The 21614-nt window shown below is 42.4% G+C and overlaps 1 protein-coding gene across 1 annotated transcript in view; it reads right to left on the bottom strand.

Annotated features, from left to right (window-relative positions):
- Nucleotides 1–21614, bottom strand: part of KLHL2 (kelch like family member 2) — a 97132-nt gene that overhangs the window by 61418 nt on the left and 14100 nt on the right. Inside the window, exons 3-4 of the mRNA XM_025439342.3 lie at nt 10525–10631; nt 2485–2606 (exon numbers count right to left, since the gene is read on the bottom strand). Coding sequence (XP_025295127.1) covers nt 2485–2606; nt 10525–10631 — 229 coding nt within the window. The remainder of the gene's footprint in view (nt 1–2484; nt 2607–10524; nt 10632–21614) is intronic.

The following is a 21614-nucleotide window of genomic DNA, read 5'->3' as shown; positions in this document are numbered from 1 at the left end:
GCAACTTATTTTAATCAACTTTATTTGCAAATTGCCTTTTCTAAAATAAGTAATTTTTTTCAATGGAATATAAATAAGGCTATGCATACCAAGGTACCCCATGCTCTCTTTCCCCATCTCCCCCCTCCCCAAAAAAATATATATATATATTAAGCATTTAGTAAGTCTGCCAAATACAACTCTTTGAATGTATTCCTGTAGGAGCTGAACATATACACAAAAGGCAAATCAGCATGGCAAGAGGTTTTCTGAAAGGCTGTGATGACTAATATTTCAGGACTGGAACGTGATAGTTATTAAAAGAAACATGAGAGGCGTTTTCCCAGTTCCTCATAGGCCAACATCTCCATCGCAAGAACTACTACAAACAGCATTCAGAGCTGAATTCACACAGTCGACTCTCTTAGGCCTAAATCATCTTTTGCAAATTTCCTCCATGTCACATATTATGACAATCAGCAATTCATTCGCTGAAGGTCAGATACAGGGCACAATGAGCACCATGAATTCAAATGAATTTTTAAAAAGGAGCAAAAAGAAAAACCAAGACAATGTCTTGTTGGCAACAATACCCCGAAATCCAGCAACAAGCATAACCACAGAGAAAAAAATCAGATTGTGATGACATGTTGGTACTGTTACCTCATGACATGTACCAAACACTTTCCTACAGATTAAAAAAAAAAGTCCACATAGCAGTTGATTCACACCTTTATACACAACTTTAGTATCAACCAAGGTTGTTTCAAATGCCTTACCTCATGAACTGAATTTCCAAACAAAGGCAAATGAGGCCACTTGGGAAAGATCACCAGAAGGCTTCACCACTGCCAATATTTCAGATTTAACAACAGCATGTCTTAACAAGTTAAAGTCCAAAGATTTCAGTCTCCGAATCCAAAAAGTTTGTATCATATTTCAACTAATTATAAGGGACAAAAGATGAAGCCCACATTTTCCTATTTGAGCAAGTAGAATTCAGAGATTATTTCTTAAGAAGTTAGTCCTAATTCTTTTTGTTATCCTCAAAACACAGTTTACCTGGTTGGAAGGAGTATAAATAAATATAAACTTGCAGATGGCAATTTGGCATACCAATCAAAAATTAAAATATGCTTGTACCCTTTGATCCACCAATTACATCTGAAAAATCTATTCCACGAAGTTTGGGATATAAATATAAAAATGTGTATTCACTGCACTACTTTATAAAGGTGGAAAAATCACATATGCTGATTAATATATGGCATGCCATTCAAAAGAAGGAGCTGGGTCCACATGTATTGACGTGTAAAGAACTACAAGATACTATGTACAGGGACGCCTGGGTAGCTCAGTGGTGTGAGCCTTTGGCTCAGGGAGTGACCCCCGGGGTCCTGGGATCGAGTCCCACATCGGGCTCCCTGCAGGGAGCCTGCTTCTCCCTCTGCCTGTGTCTCTGCCTCTCTCTCTCTGTGTCTCTCATGAATAAATAAATAAAATCTTAAAAAAAAAAAAAAAGATACTTTGTACAGTGAAAAAAGCAAGTTTCAGAATAACAGGTAGAGTAAAAATACACTTATGTCAGGCAAATTGTGCATAGGTATGAGCATAGGTGTGAAACAGGTTTCATGTGCATAGGTGTGAGTGAATGGGTAGATAAAACTGGATAGAAAATGGTCTGAAAAGATTCACACCAAGCAGATAGCAAAAGCTACCCTCTGGGGAAGGAGAGTAGATCATCGTGTGTGGGTTGGGGAGCATGAGAAAGGAAGGGCAGTTTAAAAGAGGCACTTACCCTTTCTACACTATATACATCTGTATTATTCATTTATATCATTTATATACATAAAACATCTGTTCTTTATAGAAAGTTAAGAAAACGCAATGTTAAGTTTTAGCTAAATTCTAGAATCACTTATAAAAGATGTTGCAGGGATCCCTGGGTGGCGCAGCGGTTTGGCGCCGGCCTTTGGCCCAGGGCGCGATCTTGGAGACCCGGGATCGAATCCCACGTTGGGCTCCCGGTGCATGGAGCCTGCTTCTCCCTCTGCCTGTGTCTCTGCCTCTCTCTCTCTCTCTCTCTCTGTGTGACTATCATAAATAAATAAATAAAAAAAATTTTTAAAAAAAGATGTTGCAATTATAAAAAGAAAAAGTAAAGACTGTTGATAGTCAGAAACATCCTTTGTAGATTTTAACCTCACGAACAGAGAAAGGTGGGCAGCATCAATCAGTAGTTACAAACGAATATGACAGCGTCTTCACAAACAAGCAAGCATCATTCAGAGAACTGAAAGATTGGAACACTGAGACTATAGAAGATTTTGAAATCAGAAACATCATTAAAAAGATGTCATTGTTCCAAACGTCCCTTAGAAATTCAGTTTTAACAATGAATTCCATTACTTTGGTACAGAAGGTATACTATGGTGTGGGGATGCTCTTGTGATTTAAAAACTGGCATGTATAAGCAGCTACACGATATGAGGGGTTGACTCTTACCTGTACATTTTCTTCTGTAACCTGAATTTCCGCAGTGTAAACATAATCAATTAACATCCTCAGGGTCCAGCCATCTACCTCTTTTATGCGAACTCTCTTTGCTCGGCTCTCACTCATCTCACCTAAAACACGAAGGAGAAGAGTGACGCTACAGCAAGACACTGTTGTGAAGACACCAATGCCATTTTCTTGCCACTCACTGTATTTTGTAGGCAACACAATCAGTCGCTTTTTGCAGGCCTAAAGCATCCCATCACCTCCCCCTGGAAGCTAATGATGAGCAAATGACGAAATGTACTTTTGTTAGTCACCTGTACCTGGAAATCACATCTCAGCAGTGAGCTTGCCATGTGCCCAACTCTAGCACCTGTGGCACTGTCGGTTCAGCATCTGACGCCGTCCATGCTTTTGAGCAGTTTGGGTTTTTTGGTCCATGCTTTTGAGCAGCTTTTCTTTTTGGCTTTCTACTCATGACTAGAAGAGTCACAATGTTACCCCCTCGGGCTAACAGCAATGAGCACTTGCTAAGGAGGACTCACTTGGTTAGCAGCGTTCACCCCTCAAGCACAGCAGTGCCTGCCACGGGCATGAGTGGCCTACGCTGGACACAGAGGCTCTGTCCTCCGAGACAGCACCACCCTCATGCAGGAAACAACCAGAACATAAACTACAGAAGGTGGTGAGGGAACGCAAGACAAGAGGGATCATAAAAGGGTTAGTCAAGGACAAGGGCTTATTACAGGGCTCTTCTAGCCCAAGTTCTGTTCCTGTTTGTCATCTGCGGTAACTTCATCCACAAACGGTAGATCCCTTCCACACCAGCACTTCTTACTGAAGCCAGACACTCTGCTACATCACTGACTGCTAGAAAGTGCTGTAGGACCCTCCTCACTCCCTTGCTCATTGAGCTAACTGAACGTGCAAGGACCATAAATAAGATCCCCTCTTGTGGAAACAGGGAAGCAGAAAAGAGAGGGGAGCTCAGGGAGAGAAAGCAGGCAGCAGGTGTGAGCACACACACATGGACAATAAATATAAAAAGACCCAAGACATTGGGAGACATAAACCACCGAACGGCGGGGAAAGAAAACTTCAACGTAAAAGGACGAGGACAGTCTACGAGTGATGTCGAGTGCTCTGAGATGCCTACGGAAAAGCTCTGGTGCCATTAGGTTTCAAAGATAAAAGCAGCAGCAGCAAAACCATGCTGCCCCCGCTCACCTTCACCTTAATCCAGCATCTCCTGTTGGAAAAACAACAGAACAGCCTCAGGATTTCTTGAAAGTTCACTTCTTTTTTAGCCATGGTACACTGTCTGTGACCATAAGCTATTACAAAAGCCTACGGGAATCCTAATTACACAAAATTCCTCAGTAAACACAAACCCTGGGAGGACAGAAATAATAACAGCGATGGACATTTAACTGCATGCTTCCCTGGAGATCAGCTCTGACATGCTCTCAGAAAGGAGCTGTTCTCCTAAGAGCTAAAGTATCTCAAAAGTATCCGGCCACTTCCCGGGGAAGGTGAGGAGGGGCCATCCCCCGGGACCAGGAGGCAAGGGAGACAGGTAATGAGAGAAAGGTATACAGGCCTATACGGTAGGAAGACAAGGGCCTGGATTACGTGTCTGCTGCCTCAGCACATTTTTTTCCCACTAAAAAAAGGGAGGGAAAAAGAAGGGTTGAGAAATACAATATGTAGTTCTTCATCTGCAATACAACACATGTCCCTATCCTACTCTCTCTGGATCTTGTACACAGATGGGATTTGCATCATCTGGAAGCTCTTTTGTGTCAAAAGTGAAGACACTGGTAATTCCCACTTGGACTGTAGACAGAGGCCACAGCTAATTCATCTGTAGGGCTCCAGTGATGCGTAAAGCCCTGCAGGGCCTGAGGCCACACATGGATAAAGCCAGGTACTGAGCTCTCCAGAAGTGAACTCACCTCTCAGGACCCAGCCGTGACCTAGCTTAGACTTTAATTTATACATATATGACTGAAAAATTAGTCCTATGCCAAGCACCTTTTACTATTACAGGTTTTTAAGATTTTATTTATTTATAAGAGAAACAGAGAGAGAGGCAGAGACATAGGCAGAGGGAGGAGAAGCAGACTCCCTGCAGGAGCCCGATGTGGGACTCGATCCCGGAATTCAGGGACCGTGTCCTGAGCTGAAGGCAGATGCTCTACCGCTGAGCCACCCAGGCATCCCTACAGTTACATTTAGTAAATAAATTTTATTCCATTACTCTTCAAGTTCACGTGTGATCTAGTCATTATCGTCCTTTTGTCTGTCATTAGTTCTGGGTTACAAAGAAGCTACTGACATACCGGTATTTTCATTTTGGCAAGCTGACCTGGATGCCCCTGCCAGCACCGTCTGTGATGGTCATGGCACGTAACTCCTCAACTCTATTACTAATCTGAGGCAAACATGGTAGCTGCATTCCTCCGCCAGTTTTGGTCAAGTTTGACTCACTTCTAGAAAAGGTCTACTAGACCCTCAAAGGGAGAAAAAAAGAAATAGCACTCCCTCCCTGTCCTTCCTTGAGATGTTGGGTCCACTCTAATAGACATCTGGCATTCACAAGGGGAAGCGACCTCGGGATAACATTTTCACTGCCAACGGAAGGACAGAGACACAGAAGGAAGTGGGATCCCTGAGGAAATTCTCAAGCTGCAGATCTGACTATGCCTGGTGTCCAGCCGACGTCCCAGTTACGAGAGAATACATGTCCTTACCATTTAAACCAGGGGGTTTCTGTCATGTGCAGCCTACAACAGCGTAACTTAGGCTCTTTATGCACAAGACCCTATTTCATTTTCTTCACAGCAGTTAGCAATATCAGAAATTACTGTTTCTTTGCATTTACTCTCTACCCTCTCCTCTTCTTCCAAGGAGAATCATGAGAACAGGGACTTATCTGTCTTGTTCATCTCTAAAGCCCTGATAATGCCTACCACAAAAAACATGCTCAATAAATATTCTTTGATGAGTGAAAGTGAAAGCACTTTGATGAGTGAAATGATGGTCTACTGTTTCGTATTCCAACTTACCGAATCATGTTCAGTATGACAAAGAAATCATCAAAAAGCACAAAACAAAGGAGTAAAACTAAAAATTCAGTATCTCCCGCTAGATATCAGATAGATATTTTAGCCTGAGGCACTAAATAAGCCTCAAATGTATTTGTAAGAGAAAAAAGCATTTTAAACATCGCATTTGTAACAAGTAATTTAAAACATAAGAACCCAATCTGACATACACTTTCTCAAGTAACAGTTAAACCACCTGGCCTTGCTCTAAATAGGCCCATACTTCACAGAGTAAAAACCTGTGAATATATCACAGAATTACTTTTCACCTCCCTTCTCTACCCAAATACTTGGAATTACGATGAGTAACAGAATTCTTTTTTTAAGTGACAAAATCTGAATGAAAAATTCCCCTACAATTTATGGGAAATTAAAAACAAGAGCCAAAAAAGAACATCTGCATATTCCCCACTTCTTAATAGGTGAGTCACAGGAAAACAAAAGAAGAGTAGGGTAATGCCCTATGCCACTGCAAATACTTCTGATTATCCACTAAGCAGGAGAAAATAAATATACATAATGTATGATGCAATGCAAGCATGGAAAGGTCTACTGGTTGGCCTCACTATATTTTTTATACTAAAGTTTAACAGAGCTTCAGGTCAAAAAAAAGAAGACCAGAGAAAGAAATAATGGACTCATATTCTAGCAAATCATAAAAAAAAAGTATGTACACTAAACCCCTAGACCAAATCTCCTAATCTTCCTTACCTGACAAATGATGTACTACTCAGTGGTTTCAAAGATTGCCAGAAAGGTGAATAGCACCTATTGCTACAGAACCATAAAAGTCAAGCCTAATAAGCATATGAAAAGATGCTAAACTTCATCAGTCATTAGGGAAGTGCAAATTAAAACTACAAGAGATGCTATTTTACACCCATCAGAATGACAACAAGTTAAAAAAAGTAACGTGTTGACAAGGATGTGGAGAAATGGGAAGGAACCCTCATACATTAGTGGTAGGAATGTAAAATGGTGCACTTTAGAAAACAGCATGGCAATCCTTTTTAGGTCAAACAGAAATTTACCATAGGACCCATCAATTCCACTCGTACATATCTACTCCCATGAGAAATGAAAATAAATGTCCACACAACCAACTGTTCATGGATATTTACAGCAGCACTATTCCTAATAGCTAAAAGTTGGAAAAAACCCAATGTCCATCAACTGGTGAATGGACAATCAAGATATGGTATATCCATAGAATTGTATCTATCTAGCAATAAAAAAGAACAAATTCATGATGCAGATTATGACATGGATGAACTTCAAGATCATTCATGTGGGAATAAAAATGTTCCAAAATTGATTTACCACTCAGTACATTTACTAGAAGTCACCGACCACTACACCTGAAATGGGTAAATTTTATATTATGTAAAATATGTCTCAAAAACGTGAAAAAAACCACAATTGAGGTATTCATTTTATATATATATCAGAAATTAATAGTATCCTTATTTTGCATCTACCTTCATATATCACAGTCTGAAATTTGACTACATATAGAAGGTATATCCTCAGTCAGAAACAGGTAGGACTGCAAGTACCCACCTACCAGTTAACTGAGATACAACTAGGAATATTTATAGAATCAGAATATCTTCAGGGACTCTCATTACCATCATTAAGCAAAGCCTTCATATTCATAAATTGGGTATCAGCTAAAACATGAAGAGTTGGGAACTGTCAGACCACAAAAAAAAAAAAGAAGTGCAAATGAAATGTGGTTTAGATCACAAAGTAAACAGAAAAGAAAGAAAAGGTGTAACAAGGTGTACCATCTCTATCCAACATTCATGTTTCTAGATATCTAAGGCTCAAGGAAAGTGGAGACTCTAAGTGCCACCTTTTGAAGGGAAAGGAAACTAACCTTGCTGTTGCAGTTTTAAGTTCACCACTATATTTCTGTAACTCTGTGGAAAATAAAACAGTCATCAAAAAAATAGTCTAAGGCTTCCTCAGTATTCTACTCTTGTAGAATATAAAGACATTTAGAAATTTCAAGTATAAGAAAAATGATGGATCATATGGTATGCTTATTTGTAACTTTTTGAGGGACTTCCATACTGGTTTCCACAGTGGCTACACCAAATTACATTCCCATCGGCAGTGCACAAAAGGTCTTTTTTTTTTTTTCCTACATCTTTGCCAACACTTGTTATTTCTTGTCTTTTTGATTCCAGCCACGTGGACAGGTGTGATTTGCATTTCCTTGATGATTAATGATGTTGAGTACAATTTCACGTGTTTACTGGCCATCACATTTCATGTGTTTATTGGCCATCACTGGTCTTCTTTGGAAAAATGTCCCTTTAGGTCCCCTGTCCATTTTTTAATTGAATTATTTGGTTTTGGGCAGCTCGGGTGGCTCAGCGGTTTAGTGCCACCTTCAGCCCAGGGCATGATCCTGGAGTCCCGGGATCAAGTCCCACATCGGGCTCCCTGTGAAGAGTCTGCTTCTCCCTCTGCCTGTGTCTCTGCCTCTCTCTGTGTCTCTCATGAATAAATAAATAAAATCTTTAAAAAAAAGAAAAAAGAATTATTTCGTTTTTTTTAGTGTTGAGTTGTAGAAGTCCTTTATATATTTTGGATTTACCCAATAAAATCAAAAACATTAATTAGAAAAATATATATCTACCTTTATGTTTTTTACAGCATTATTTATAATAGCCAAGATATGAAAGCAACCCAAATGGCCATCAAGAGATGAATGGAAAAAATAAGAATTTGGTACATATAAAAAATATTATTCAACTATAAAAAAATGAATGAGATCAGCATCTGAGCCATCATAGATGGACCTAGAGTATACCATGCTAGTGAAATAAGTCAGACAGACAAAGGCATATACCATAAGATTGTACTTATATATGGAATCAAAAACACAAAAGAAGCAGAAACAGACCCATAAACACAGAGAACATGTTACCACAGCAGATAGAGTGGCAGGATGGGCAAAATGGGTGAAGGGAAGTCGAGGATACAGGCTTCTAGTTAGTGAATGAATAAGTTACAGGGCTAAAAGTCACAGCATAGGGAATATTCAGAAATGCTGAATCACCATGTTGTATACCTAAAACTAATGTAACACTGTGTGTCTGCTATTCTTCAATTAAAATAATAAAAACAACCATAATTACTGCCAAAAATTCTGTATTTTCTATGTGCCAAGTAAAATGCTAGGAAATTCACACGTATGATCTAATTTAATTTTTACCAAAATCCTAGGAAGTGAGTAATACAATCATCCCTCTTCTCCAGACAGAGAAACTGAAGCATAAAGTGATGACATGAGTTTCCCACAGTTTCTAACAAGGAGGTAGCAACCGCAGTGTCATGTGAGAGAATGCCACTTACAGGGGACAGCACTCCACTAGGGACTTCCTAAATTAGGCCAACACATTCCAGCTCAAACCCTCCTCTCACAAGCCTAGAGACTCTGTTGAGAAAACTGTCCAGGAGAAATAAATAAGACCTGAACCATGAGACTGAAACGAATCCTAGGACATAAAAATTTGACTAGTCCCATTTCATCAGTATCGACTTTTCAAATCGGCCGCAGCTAAAGGCACCCTCCCAACTTGGCTCAGAGCCCTCTGCTGCTATCCTTCCCATGTTCTTGATTATTTAACTCCGTTCAGGACCAGCAAGGCTGCAACAGGCTGAATAGTGAGGGGCCTCCAGGCACCCCTCTACTAAAACACTAAGCTCATCCTCCTTACATGGCCTGCTGCACTTCTCTTCATCTGTGTGAAGCCTTTAATCCCATCAGGTTTCAGGAAATGTCAGATCCCCTTCTCTCAGGGCTGCCCGTCACAGCCTTTACCAGCAGCATCAATGCTTTGGGCACCCACATCGTCCATATGCTACTACATATTTAAAGTGTGCATATCATTACTGGGGCAGGAAGCACGCTTACACTGTTCTGTATTCCTTGAAGTATCTGAGCAAAATCTTAGGCACAAGAAATACGTCATGACTTCTAAAGTATGAATAGCTTTGTATTTGTGCTTTTTTATATAACTACATTTGTATTTAGAAGTATTTTGTTTGTCCTATCAATGTTCTTAAGATTATAAGCTCACTGTTGGAACATATAACAACTTCATTTCTTATTTAAATGCAATACATGTTTAAATTTTTTTTTTTTTTTTTTTTTTTTTTTTTTTTTTAAGAATGAGGTTAAGGGAGAACCTAGATGGCTCAGTCAGTTACATGTCTGACTTCAGCTCAGGCCATGATCTGAGACGCGGGGTCAAGCCCCACGTCAGGCACCTGCTCAGGGAGGAGGCTACTCCTCCCCCTGCCTCTACTCCTCCTCCTGCTCGTGCGCTCACTCTCTTTCTCTAGCTCTAAAATAAATAAAATCTTTAAAAAAAGAAAAGAAAAGAAGAATGAGGTTAAGGACTTTAAGTGTTACGGGCATAAACTACTTTTTCCCCAGAAGTACTGAAATCATTCTATGTATTTTTACAGTTACCTAAGTGTTCACCCTATTTTTATATATATATCTAAGTCAAAGGATATTAAATAAACATCTCTTTATTCATAAAGAATACATGAATATGTGAAAAGCATTTTTAAAAATGGAAACAGTAAAAACACTTTTCTTTTGCCAAAATAATAAAGTGCCAAAAGTTGTTATAAATAGCAGGAAAGGAAACTAAGCCAATATATGTAAATATAAATATAAAGGGGAAAACTGAGAATAAAATCGTGACTATGTGAACGTAATGTACACATACACACAACATGATTATAAAAACGGAAAACAATGAGGAAAAAGAATTCGAAACAAAGGAAGAGCACTTACTTCCATTATGATACTTAATTTCCTAACAGTAAAATGTTAATAAGAAAACAAAATGTGGGAAGAAAAGCCCAGATCTGTATATATTTTAAAAACACTCATAACTAAGACATTTCATACCTGTAAACATGGCATGAAAGTAAGGACTACAGGCAGCCAGCACCACTCTATGTGCAGAGATTTCCATGTCTTCGGCCACAATTGTGACGTCACACAGCAAATTCTGACTGTTTACAAAGCAGAGAGAGAAAAACAATTTAATGATACCAATAAACAATGTATCGAACGTCCTTTGCAAAAAGCTTACAGTGAAAGCCCACTCCTCCGAAGTTGAGGCTAACTTTTAAAACTGCCATCCTGGGATCCCTGGGTGGTGCAGCGGTTTGGCGCCTGCCTTTGGCCCAGGGCTCGATCCTAGAGACCCGGGATCGAATCCCACGTCGGGCTCCCGGTGCATGGAGCCTGCTTCTCTCTCTGTCTCTCTCTGTCTCTCTCTCTCTCTGACTATCATAAAAAAAAAAAAAAAAAAAAATTAAAACTGCCATCCTCTGGGGCACGTGGGTGGCATAGCTGGTTAAGCGGCTGACTCTTGGTTTCGGCTCAGGTCGTGATCTCAGGGTCCTGGGATCAATCCCCCACTTCGGGCGCTGCACTCAGCAGAGTCTGCTTCAGATTCTCTCTCTCTCTCTCTCTCTCTCTCTCTCTCTCTCTCTCCCTCTGCCCCTCTTACTCCTGTGCATTCTCTCTCTCCAAAACCTTTTTTTAAAAAATAAACAAAACTGCCGTCCTTTAAAACAGAATTCCTAAACATGAAGCACATAGAAAACAGTCATGACAGATGCCTGACATGCATTGGGCCGTCACTCAGAATCTTGCCTTTGTTTATAGAGAAATCCTTCCCAATTTGATCATTGATTTCTCAACCTAAAATAAATTACTGGCAGCAAACCATCAATGGATCATAAAAGGGGAGGTCGTTTGAATCAAGAACATCAGCAGAAGTAGCAGATGGCAGTCTGACATTAGGATGAAGACAAAATAAAACATATGCAGAAAACCAAATTGGGTCAAAGTACCAAAAAAAAGAGATACTTAAAATGATGCTGGGTCATCAAGCAAAGGTAAAATTATATTCAATTACACCTGCTATTTAAAAGGCATAGAAGACATTCGAGGCTTCACTTAATCAGAACATTTTACCAGTGCAAACTATCTCATTACTCACGGCTTAAAAAAAAAAAAAAAAAAAATTACCATATACAAAATTAAAAAGCATTTTGTTACCTTAAAACAAACCATTATTCAGCAAACATAATTATACCTCCAATTCTGAAATATCCATTTTAAGTCATTCAAAACCATGTGGTGAACATTTTTTACATTCTACACAAGCTGCTGGATGAGACTCTCCAGCTAAATAAGAATGTCACAGAGTATCTTTTTGGCAAAAAGTGGTGCTGATGCTTCTTCCAGAACAAGCAGGAAGGATCTACCTCTAAAATCGACCTTACTGGTAGTTGTGTCATTTTTTTTTAAGATTTTATTTATTTATTCATGAGAGAGAGAGAGAGAGAGAGAGAGAGAGGCAGAGGCAGAGACACAGGCAGAGGGAGAAGCAGGCTCCGTGCATGGAGCCCGACGTGGTACTCGATCCTGGGACTCCAGGATCACGCCCTGGGCTGAAGGCAGATGCTAAACCACTGAGCCACCCAGGGATCCCCAAGTTGTGTCATTAATAACTAACACAAGTGTGGTGAACCCAAAAGTCCTTCCACGCCTCAAATACCCAAGCACTGAATTTATACCTCTAGCACACACAGGTCACACCTGGCCCCCTCCTCCACTATTCTACTTCCTACAAGGGTGGACCGTCTGCTTCTGTAGTTTCCTAGGAGCGCCCAAGCAACATTTTCACGTGCGCTTTACCAAGTCCTTGAAGTTCTCCAGTTTTCCACACTACTTACAAACTTGTTTCTGTAAAGTTCAAAAGTTTTTGGAGACCCTACTAGCATCTACTTTCCCTCCAGTTGAGGAAAAAATAAAAAAAAGAAGTCCCACTGCACGGGGGATAACTGCATTCCAGGCCTCATGGCTAATGAGCTTGCTGGGACCCTTTAGACTGAAGTATGGTTCACAATGCTGTATGAGAGACCGGGCAGGTCCCACATTAGTCATCAAAGGTGGCATAAGGTCACCCATTTGTGATTCCTCCACTGTGAAAAAAATGACAAAGTCTACTGTCTGCTTGGAGAATATAAATCCACTCTGTAATTCCATGAATTCCATGGGTTCACAAGTAACCAGAGTGGGAAAAGTCAGTGGTGTTTTTAGGAGAATACTATGCAAGAGCTTTATCTGCATGTATTATCTTATTTAGACCCCACCACAATCTTATGCAGTTGGTATTCTTACAATTTTTACCCCCAAATGTGTTGCTGGGGAAGTAAGGTTAAAGATGAACAATCTCAGGGCAGCCTGGGTGGCTCAGCAGTTTAGCGCTGCCTTCGGCCCAGGGCGTGATCCTGGAGACCCGGGACCGACTCCCACATCGGGCTCCCTACATGGAGCTTGCTTCTCCCTCTGCCTATGTCTCTGCCTCTCTGTGTGCGTGTGTCTCTCATAAATAAATAAAATCTTAAAAAAAAAAAAAAAAAGATGAACAATCAGCCTCAAGTCCCAACTAGTGGCAATGCCAGCATTCAAATCCATGGAGTCTGGCTCCAAAGCCTTTAACCACCACACAAAATCTCCTAAAGTTGTGTGGCTTCAAGACCTGTGAAAGCTCAAATAAAATAGGGAATAAAAAGTATACATCAAGTAACACCAACGTATTAGTTGACATACTATATACCAAAAGAAATTTTTTGAAGTTCTACATATAATTTTAGTGGGGTTTTAGCACTAACTCTACAAGAACAGTTAAAAAAAAAAAATCAAATTCAACAAAGCACTGCAAGATCATCTCTGCCCTTAAGGAGTCTAGCAGAAAGGACTGACAATGCCAAGATTATAGGATAAAGTGGAAAACATCAAAAAGGTGCTATGGGAATAGGGAAGCATTTAAATCAGATTAGGGGTCAGAAGAGACTTCCTGCAGCTACCAGAAGAAAGGCAGACAGAGAGAGAGAGAAGGGCGAGCAAAGAGCAGGAGAAGGATGGGTTGAAGGTCAGGAGAGTTGCACACAGTCTCTCAAGCATGGGGCTTCCAGGGCATCCATGTGGCTCAGTCAACTAAGCATCTGCCTTCAGCTCAGATCATGATCCTGGGGACCTGGGATCCAGTCCTACATCAGACTCCCCGCTCCTCAGAAAGCCTGCTTCTCCCTCTGTCTCCGCCTGCCTCTCATTCTTTCTCTCTTAGGAGGAAGAAGAAGGAGAAGGAGGAGAAGGAGAAGGAGGAGGAGGAGGAGGAGGAGAAGAAGGAGAAGAAGGAGAAGAGAAGAAGGAGAAGAAGGAGAAGAAGGAGAAGAAGGAGAAGAAGGAGAAGGAGAAGAAGGAGAAGGAGAAGGAGAAGGAGAAGGAGAAGGAGAAGGAGAAGAAGGAGAAGAAGAAGAAGAAGAAGAAGAAGAAGAGAGGAGGAGGAGGAGGATGGGGCCATCTAGGCTTTCCTATAAGGATCAGAGCCTTGAGGACACCCCTCAAAGGTGAGTCGAATACATCTTGATGCCTATTTTCCTTCTGTGTAGGAAATCCTTCTTAGTGCTCTAGTTTCAAGATGGAACTTAAGAGGAATTACACTCGAAACCCCCAAATCACATAATTAATTACATCTAGCTTCAATTTCAATTACTCATTGATCGAAACCATCTAGCATAACACCTGCTGGTTGTCACATAATTAGCTTGGCCTTCCGGCTTATTAACTGATGTTAGCTAACGAACAAGGTAAAAACACTGCCAAGTTAGTATGCAGCCACACCCTGGGTTAAGTCACACACAATCTAAACATTCCAAAACAATAACATATTTAGTGCTAGTGCTTCATTTTTTACCTCTTTGTCTCCAGCAATAACATATTTTAAAAGAGCACTCAGAGATAAGAGAGATCTGACCAAACGTCTGATCTTCCAATCAGTGTGTCTGAGTCTGGCCCTTACCTCTTTCCAAATGTGCACATTCATAAGAAGTAGAATAACTTTTGGGTGAGGAGGAGTGAGCTATAAATGAAAAGTCTGGCAATTTTTACCTTACCTAAAAATAAGAGCAATTTGTATAGCAGCCCATACCTAGAGTCTACATGGTGCGTTTCTGAGTTTGTAATCCTATTACTTGAGGCCTAATGAGGGAATGAATAGTAGAAGGAAAAACTCTTCCAGAATAATCAGACAAATAAAGTTGCTATTTAGCAAATTTTGCATTTATTCTCTCATTCATCAAATATCCAGAGTGGCTACTGGTGCACCAAGCACTATGTGCATTTACAATAACAAGATAATGTCCATGAAAGCACGGAGTTTACAGTTGAGTGGGAAGAAACAGAGAAGCTAGTAGCTAATTGCAGAAGGAATCTATAGCTTTTAAGATGGGGCAGGTGTGGGGTGTTTGAGAATGCACGAGAGAGGCCAAGTCCAGCCTGAGGACGCTTTGCAAAGAAGTTGTCTCTAAGCTCAAACGTGGAGAAGAGCAAATACAGGCCTTATGTAAAACTCAAATTGCCCAGAAAAATGAAAGGCACTCCATCTCCTAAATGAAACAACATCATGCAAACTGGTCCTTCTCAGGAAAGAGAAGGCTTTGAAAATGAGGGGGGCACTTGATGGGATGAGCACTGGGTGTTATGCTATATGTTGGAAAATTGAACTCCAATTAAAAAAAAAATTAATGAAACCTGCCCAAACATACCAAGACAGCCTTTAGTTTTCTAATATAAAGTGACCAAATTCCTAAGACTGGAAAAACCTATTACCGTTGTGATATCTTCTCAAAATAAAATATGTCAACCAGCTCTGAGAGGTCAAAAATAATTAGTAGTCACATGAAACAAGAATTTACTTTCTCCTGGAAGTGGGGGAGGTGAGGCGATCACATGGCACCCGTCCACCTTCCTTCCCCAGGTGCCAGGGAAAACTTGGAGGAGGTCCTGCCACATGGAGTGGAGTCAGGGTAACGGCCGAAGTACCGGGCGGGTGAGGTGAGCTGTCGGCAAACCACAGCCCACAGCCAGGAACGTGCCCAAAGCCATCTCTGCAACAGCGTCGGCTGTTAGGATAAAGGAACAACAGCAAAACATAAAAAGAAACGAGGCAAGGGGTCAGAGATCAAGGCAAGAAGGAAAGAAGCTAAGGAAACTGAGAATTGGGCAGGAACCAGAGGGTGAGCCAGACGTGGGTGCTGCTGGGCACACGGCTGCATCACGGAGCACTGGCTGCTCGGCACGAAGGGGGGTGGGCCAGGGGATGAGCTGATTTAAGGGTGAAAGGCTTCCCGGCTGCTGACTTAGTCATATTTAACCAAACCTCCTATAACTGACAGTTTCATTTAACAGACAAGGGAGATGCAATCTGGCTATAATGTCAATGCTCTCCGAAGAGCAACAGAACTCCGTGACGAGTGTCACCAACTGTCTCCTTTTCCTTCTTAAAACCGTGACAGTTTGATTTGGATATGAATTTGAATTTCCGTGGCAGTCAGGCACAGGGAAAAAAACTTAAGATGTTGGGTTTAGTAAGATTCACCATCACAGTAAAAGTCCTAAAAAATAGCACGGCCCCCTCAACAGATTTGCACCTGCTGAGATTTTCAAACAGGAAGCAGGAAGTGGTGGCCGTCAAGTTGGAAAGGTAGGAAAACCCACTACAGGGACTTGGAAACTGCCTGGAACTACGAAAGGGTCCCAGAATAGAGGGTATTATTCTTCTCAAATAGAATCGAGACAGCAGAATGACGTGAAACATGACAAGACGGAGCTACAGGAAGACGTGGGGGAAAGCGTGTCACCGAATACCTCAGAGAAGGGAAGGAGACATCTCCAGATCTGACGACCTACAAGCACACGTGGTCACAGTTGAGAGCAGAAGACGGAAAGGATGATTAGAAATAAAGTGAAAGATGATATTAGGGACAGAGGAAAGCTGGTGGGGAGGGAGAAAAGAGAAATGAGGCAGGCGCAGGATTTCAAGGGGGAAAGAGTAATGCAGGGATGAATTTCTGAATATGCGAACGAAAGCCTGACTATGGGGTAGAAATGTAGGATGTATACAAAGGGAACTTCCTCATTAAAAGGTTCTTTTTTAGGGGCAGCCTAGGTGGCTCAGGGGTTTAGTGCCTGCCTTTGGCTCAGGGCCTGATCCTGGAGACCTGGGATTGAGTCCCACGTCGGGCTCCCTGCAGGGAGCCTGCTTCTTCCTCTGCCTGTCTCTGCCTCTCTCTCTCTCACTCTGTCTCTCATGAATAAATAAATAAGATATTAAAAAAAAAAAAAAGGTTCTTTTTAGGGCAGCCTGGGTGGCTCAGCAGTTTAGCACCTGCCTTCGGTCCAGGGCGCGATCCTGGAGTCCCGGGATCGAGTCCCGCATCCGGCTCCCTGCGTGGAGCCTGCTTCTCCCTCTGCCTCTCTCTCTCTCTCTCTCTGTGTGTGTCTCTCATGAATAAATAAATAAAATCTTAATAAAATAAAATAAAATACAATGTTCTTTTTAACTGGAGAGCTAAATCATGGGATACGCTAGGCTATGACAATTTAAAGAAAAAAGCCAGAGTGAGATCTTCTCATTTTCTAATTTAAGAGCTCTGAAACAGAACACCATCTCGCATGTGGTAGGTGTTCAACAACTCAGAGAAAGGGAAAAGACACAAAGTCGGGTCAGTAAACTACCTCACTACTACCTGTTATTCATAATGTTTGAAATGTGCAATAAGTCTACCCATGCTCCATAAACACCCCTTAAAAAGAGACCAATCAGGGCAACCCCGGGTGGCTCTGCGGTTTGGCGCCGCCTTCGGCCCAGGGCGTGATCCTGGAGTCCCGGGATCGAGTCCTACGTCGGGCTCGCTGCATGGAGCCTGCTTCTCCCTCTGCCTGTGTCTCTGCCTCTCTCTCTCTCTCTCTCTGTCTCTCTCATGAATAAATAAATAAAATCTTTAAAAAAAAAAAAAGAGACCAATCACATGTGCTTAAGAAACACTATGGAAGATTACCAGTTAAAATGAGACGAGAAGCTTCAAACTACACCTTAAATTTTTCTAAATAAACGAGTCTATTTGACTTGGGGGCTCTTCCCAACTGCTCTGTCCTTCCAAGAATGTTTTACAGTCTACTCTAGTACAACATGAAAGCAAAAGAACCTCACTACCTGAAGTTCTTCACAGGAAAAAATAAATGTTAATTAGAGTAATAAAAAATTCACATAGGAAAAACAATAAATATTAGAGTAATAAAAAATTCACATTGGAAAAAAAAATTCACAGCGTTATGTGATTTAAAATCTCTTTTACAGGGATCCCTGGGTGGCGCAGTGGTTTGGCGCCTGCCTTTGGCCCAGGGCGCGATCCTGGAGACCCGGGATCGAGTCCCATGTCGGGCTCCCTGCATGGAGCCTGCTTCTCCCTCTGCCTGGGTCTCTGCCTCTCTCTCTCTCTCTCTGTGTGTGACTATCATAAATAAATAAAAAAATTTTTTAAAAATCTCTTTTACAAACAGAGATATACAGCTATGAAGAGAAAGGCAGACTCACTTAAGTTTGTTCTTTAATTCACCTGCCATCTAAGCAACAGAATACAAATAACTGAAGAGCCACAACTCAAACTTTTCATGGATGCACAACAGATAACACAATCCGACTAGTGGTCTGGATCCGCAAGGTCTAAAAGTCTCCGAGGAAAAAACTACAATGAACACTCCTTTAAGACAGAACTTCAGGCTTTTTTGTTTAAATTATCTTTGGAAATGTAAAACTGCTGCTATAACTGAATCAGTAAGTATTTATGGCTTATATGTGATGAATAGGGGCGCGTTTGAATTGCTTCCCACGACTCATCCTTACTGAAAACCTTCAACTCCTAAACCGAACTTAAGGATCAAATTCTCTTCCTTCTGAACCAGTGACGGGGGGCCCCGACTAAGAGCCCTTGAAATTTTTCAAGCTCAAATACAGTCTTATCCCATAACCCACAAAATGAAGTTTTTCTGTTTAAAATTTTTTGAAGGCGAAATGCTACCTCTTGACATTTCCTTTCTTTGGTCATCTCAAAAAGCCCACAGCATGACGTTCTCAAAAAAAACATACGTCCGAGATTTCGTCCGCTTGTCTTCTCCACAGACCCAACACAGCGCGTTGCACATAATGAGCACCCTGTGAAGATCTACTGATTTGATTTTGAAGATGTTAGTGTTCAGAAAAACTCCAACCCCCGCCAATTCACGCTTGGGAAATTTAAAGAGCTGAATTTCCTGCCAGAGATGTGTTGCTAAAAAGACCCGTCCTTTCACTACGCTGCCAGGTTGCTCCTCCAACATCATTAATCTTACAGTGCTGCTCCCTTTTTCAAAAGCTTCCCCGATTTCTGTTGCCCACAGGATGGAGTCCAAATGCACCACGCCACTGAAGCCTGCACGATTCTGTCCTCCTGCTTCCTAGCCTGTTCTGCACAGACTCCGCAGCATGAACTCTTGATTCGCTTCATCCAGCAAGTTCTGCGTATCCGCTCCCTAGCTCATGCCGTGACCCAGGCCAGGGACCCAGGCCAGGAACCGCCTCTCCTCTGCGAATCCTATGCTCCAGCAGGCCCAGCAGAAACCACGTCTGTGGCTGCTTAGAGTTCTCCTGCGCACACCCTCTTGGGCTCACGGCCCTCCACCATCCCACCCCCCTCCCCAGACGGCTCCGGCGGGGATCCAGACGCCCGCGGGGACCGGCCAAGTCCGGGGGGCCCCGCTCCGCCTTCCGGGGCCTGCTTGCTGATCTCAGAGGAGAGCCAGCTGCTCACAGACACTTGTGGAATACACTGTTCAGGAGTGACTGCAGGGCTCTCAAACCAAGTAATTTAACGTTATGCAAGCTCGTATTGGGCCAGGACAGGGAGCTCTATCTGGGCCTCTTGTCTAAAAAAGAAACAAAACCAAAAATCTATTACTTCCATCAGCCAAAGGTTCGTAAACTCTCTCTCTCTCTCTCTCTCTCTCATTCTCGTTTGGCTGCAATGCTACGAGGTAGACGTGAGGGCCCAAGGGCAGAGTGGTAAGAACAAGGAAGTTCCCCCTTCCCAGGAGTCAGGAAACCACTCTCAGCTACCCCTTCCTGGCGGCAGGAAGTTGATGCAATGACAGGAAATCAAAGATTTCCAGCTGTTTAAGGAGTAGGCCTCATCAGAGATTTTTTTTTTTTTTTAATTACTCAAATGGGCCAGAAGGGGTAAGAGAGAAGTGAATGACGTTAAAAACAAACAAACAAAAGGGTTCTGATGAACTCCAAAGAGAGCTTATTTTTTAAAACACCACCGGTCAGTGACTGTATTAAAACAATCCCGGTCAGAGGGCTGGGAGCCAACACCCTCTGGCCTTTCAAAGGTCGCTCTTTGTTCTGCACATCAGCATCAACTACCAGCCTGTGACACATTAGCTCCCGAAACGGGTGCACGGTGCGACACAAAGAAGGAGGTACCGTTTCACAGCCATACAGTCCACACCCAAAACAGGACAAATAGGTGCAGGGAGGCTGGCGCTGCCCAATGCCAGGATGAGGCAAGGCCCTCACCGCTGCGCAGGTCGGGAGAGCACCTCACAGGCCCGGAGAATGTTGGAGCAGCCACCTTGCGCTCCATCCCGCCCACGCCCCTCATTTTACAGCTAAGGCTCCGAGAGGTAAGAGAGCTGGCCCAAGGCCAAAGAGTTTGTCCCCAAACCTGGGTCACCCACCTCAGGAGAAGGTGTCGCCTTCCCTGAAGTTTAGTGAGTCAGGCCTGGGTCAACAGAGACCTACCCACCAGCGGAAGGTCACAGCGACCGCGCCCCATGGGAGGGGGAGGAAATGTGGACAGGCCCAGAAAGAGCCAGTCTTTCAAGACTTTTCAAAGAAAAAAGAAGCCATTAAAAACCGCAGTCTTAATATGACCAGACTGTTTTCTTACGTTTCTTTCTGTTGCATTTAGGAACCGCTGCAGTTTACCTTCTAATAACTACTGTTATGATGGAATTAAAAAACTAAAACAGCACAGCCAGGCCTGCTGGATTACCCCAACTATCTATCTGCATTCGCCCAAAGACTAAAATGAAAATACATTTATTAAAAATGCCATCATTACACTGTATGTTAACTAGAATTTAAACAAAAATTGGGGGGAAAATAATTAGTATTGAAAATAAAAATAAAAAATGGGGCACCTAGGTAGCACAGTCAGATAAACATCAGACTTGGTTTCAGCTCAGGTCGTGATTTCAGGGTCCTGGGAAAGGCCTTCCTCACTCTCTGAGCTTAGCTCCTGTGCTTAGCCCACAGTCTGCTTGTCCCTATCCTGCCCCCTCTGCTGCTCCCCCCTCTTCCTCTTGCACGAGTCCTCTCTCTCAAAGTCTTTAGCAAAATAAATAAATAAAAACAAAAATACTATCAGAGCAGGAATAGGAAGCAAGTCAAATATGTAACAGTCGAATCTCTCTCCAAACCACTTTCCACCTGGTAGCCAATAAGTTTTCTTTTTTAAAAAAAATATATATTTTATTTATTTATCCATGAGAGACACACAGAGAGAGAGAAGAGAGGCAGAGACACAGGCAGAGGGAGAAGCAGGCTCCCTGGAAGCCTGATGCAGGACCTGATCCCAGGACCCTGAGATCACACCCTGGGCTGAAGGCAGATGCTCAACCACTGAGCCACAGGTGCCCCTGTTCTTTTCAAAATGAAAATCTAATCATGTCATTACCCTGCTTAAAAGTCTCCAGTGGCTTCCTCCCATGACAACTCCTGATAAAGACCAAAATGTATAAGGCCCTAAGTCTGCTGGGCCCCACCTGCCCACTCAGGCTTCTCTCTTGCCTGAGGCCCCCCAACCTCCCCCACCCGGCCGTCTGCACTCCAGCTGCCCCTCAGTTCCTCCCACGAGGCCAGCTCCCACCTACCACCAGGCTTGGGGCCTGCCATTCCCCGTGCCCGGAACCCTGTTCCCTAATCTTTCCCACCCCCCCATTCTGGCTTCATTTCTCTACCTCTATTTTGCTTTGGATCTCAGCACAACTATTTCTACTTTCCCAAGGAAGCCCGTTCTGACCGCTGTTATCCA

Source organism: Canis lupus, chromosome 15, assembly GCF_003254725.2.
Source record: "Canis lupus dingo isolate Sandy chromosome 15, ASM325472v2, whole genome shotgun sequence".
Taxonomy (NCBI): Eukaryota; Metazoa; Chordata; class Mammalia; order Carnivora; family Canidae; genus Canis; species Canis lupus.
The sequence above is the reverse complement of the archived record's forward strand: the minus strand, read 5'-3'. Positions and strand labels throughout refer to the sequence as shown.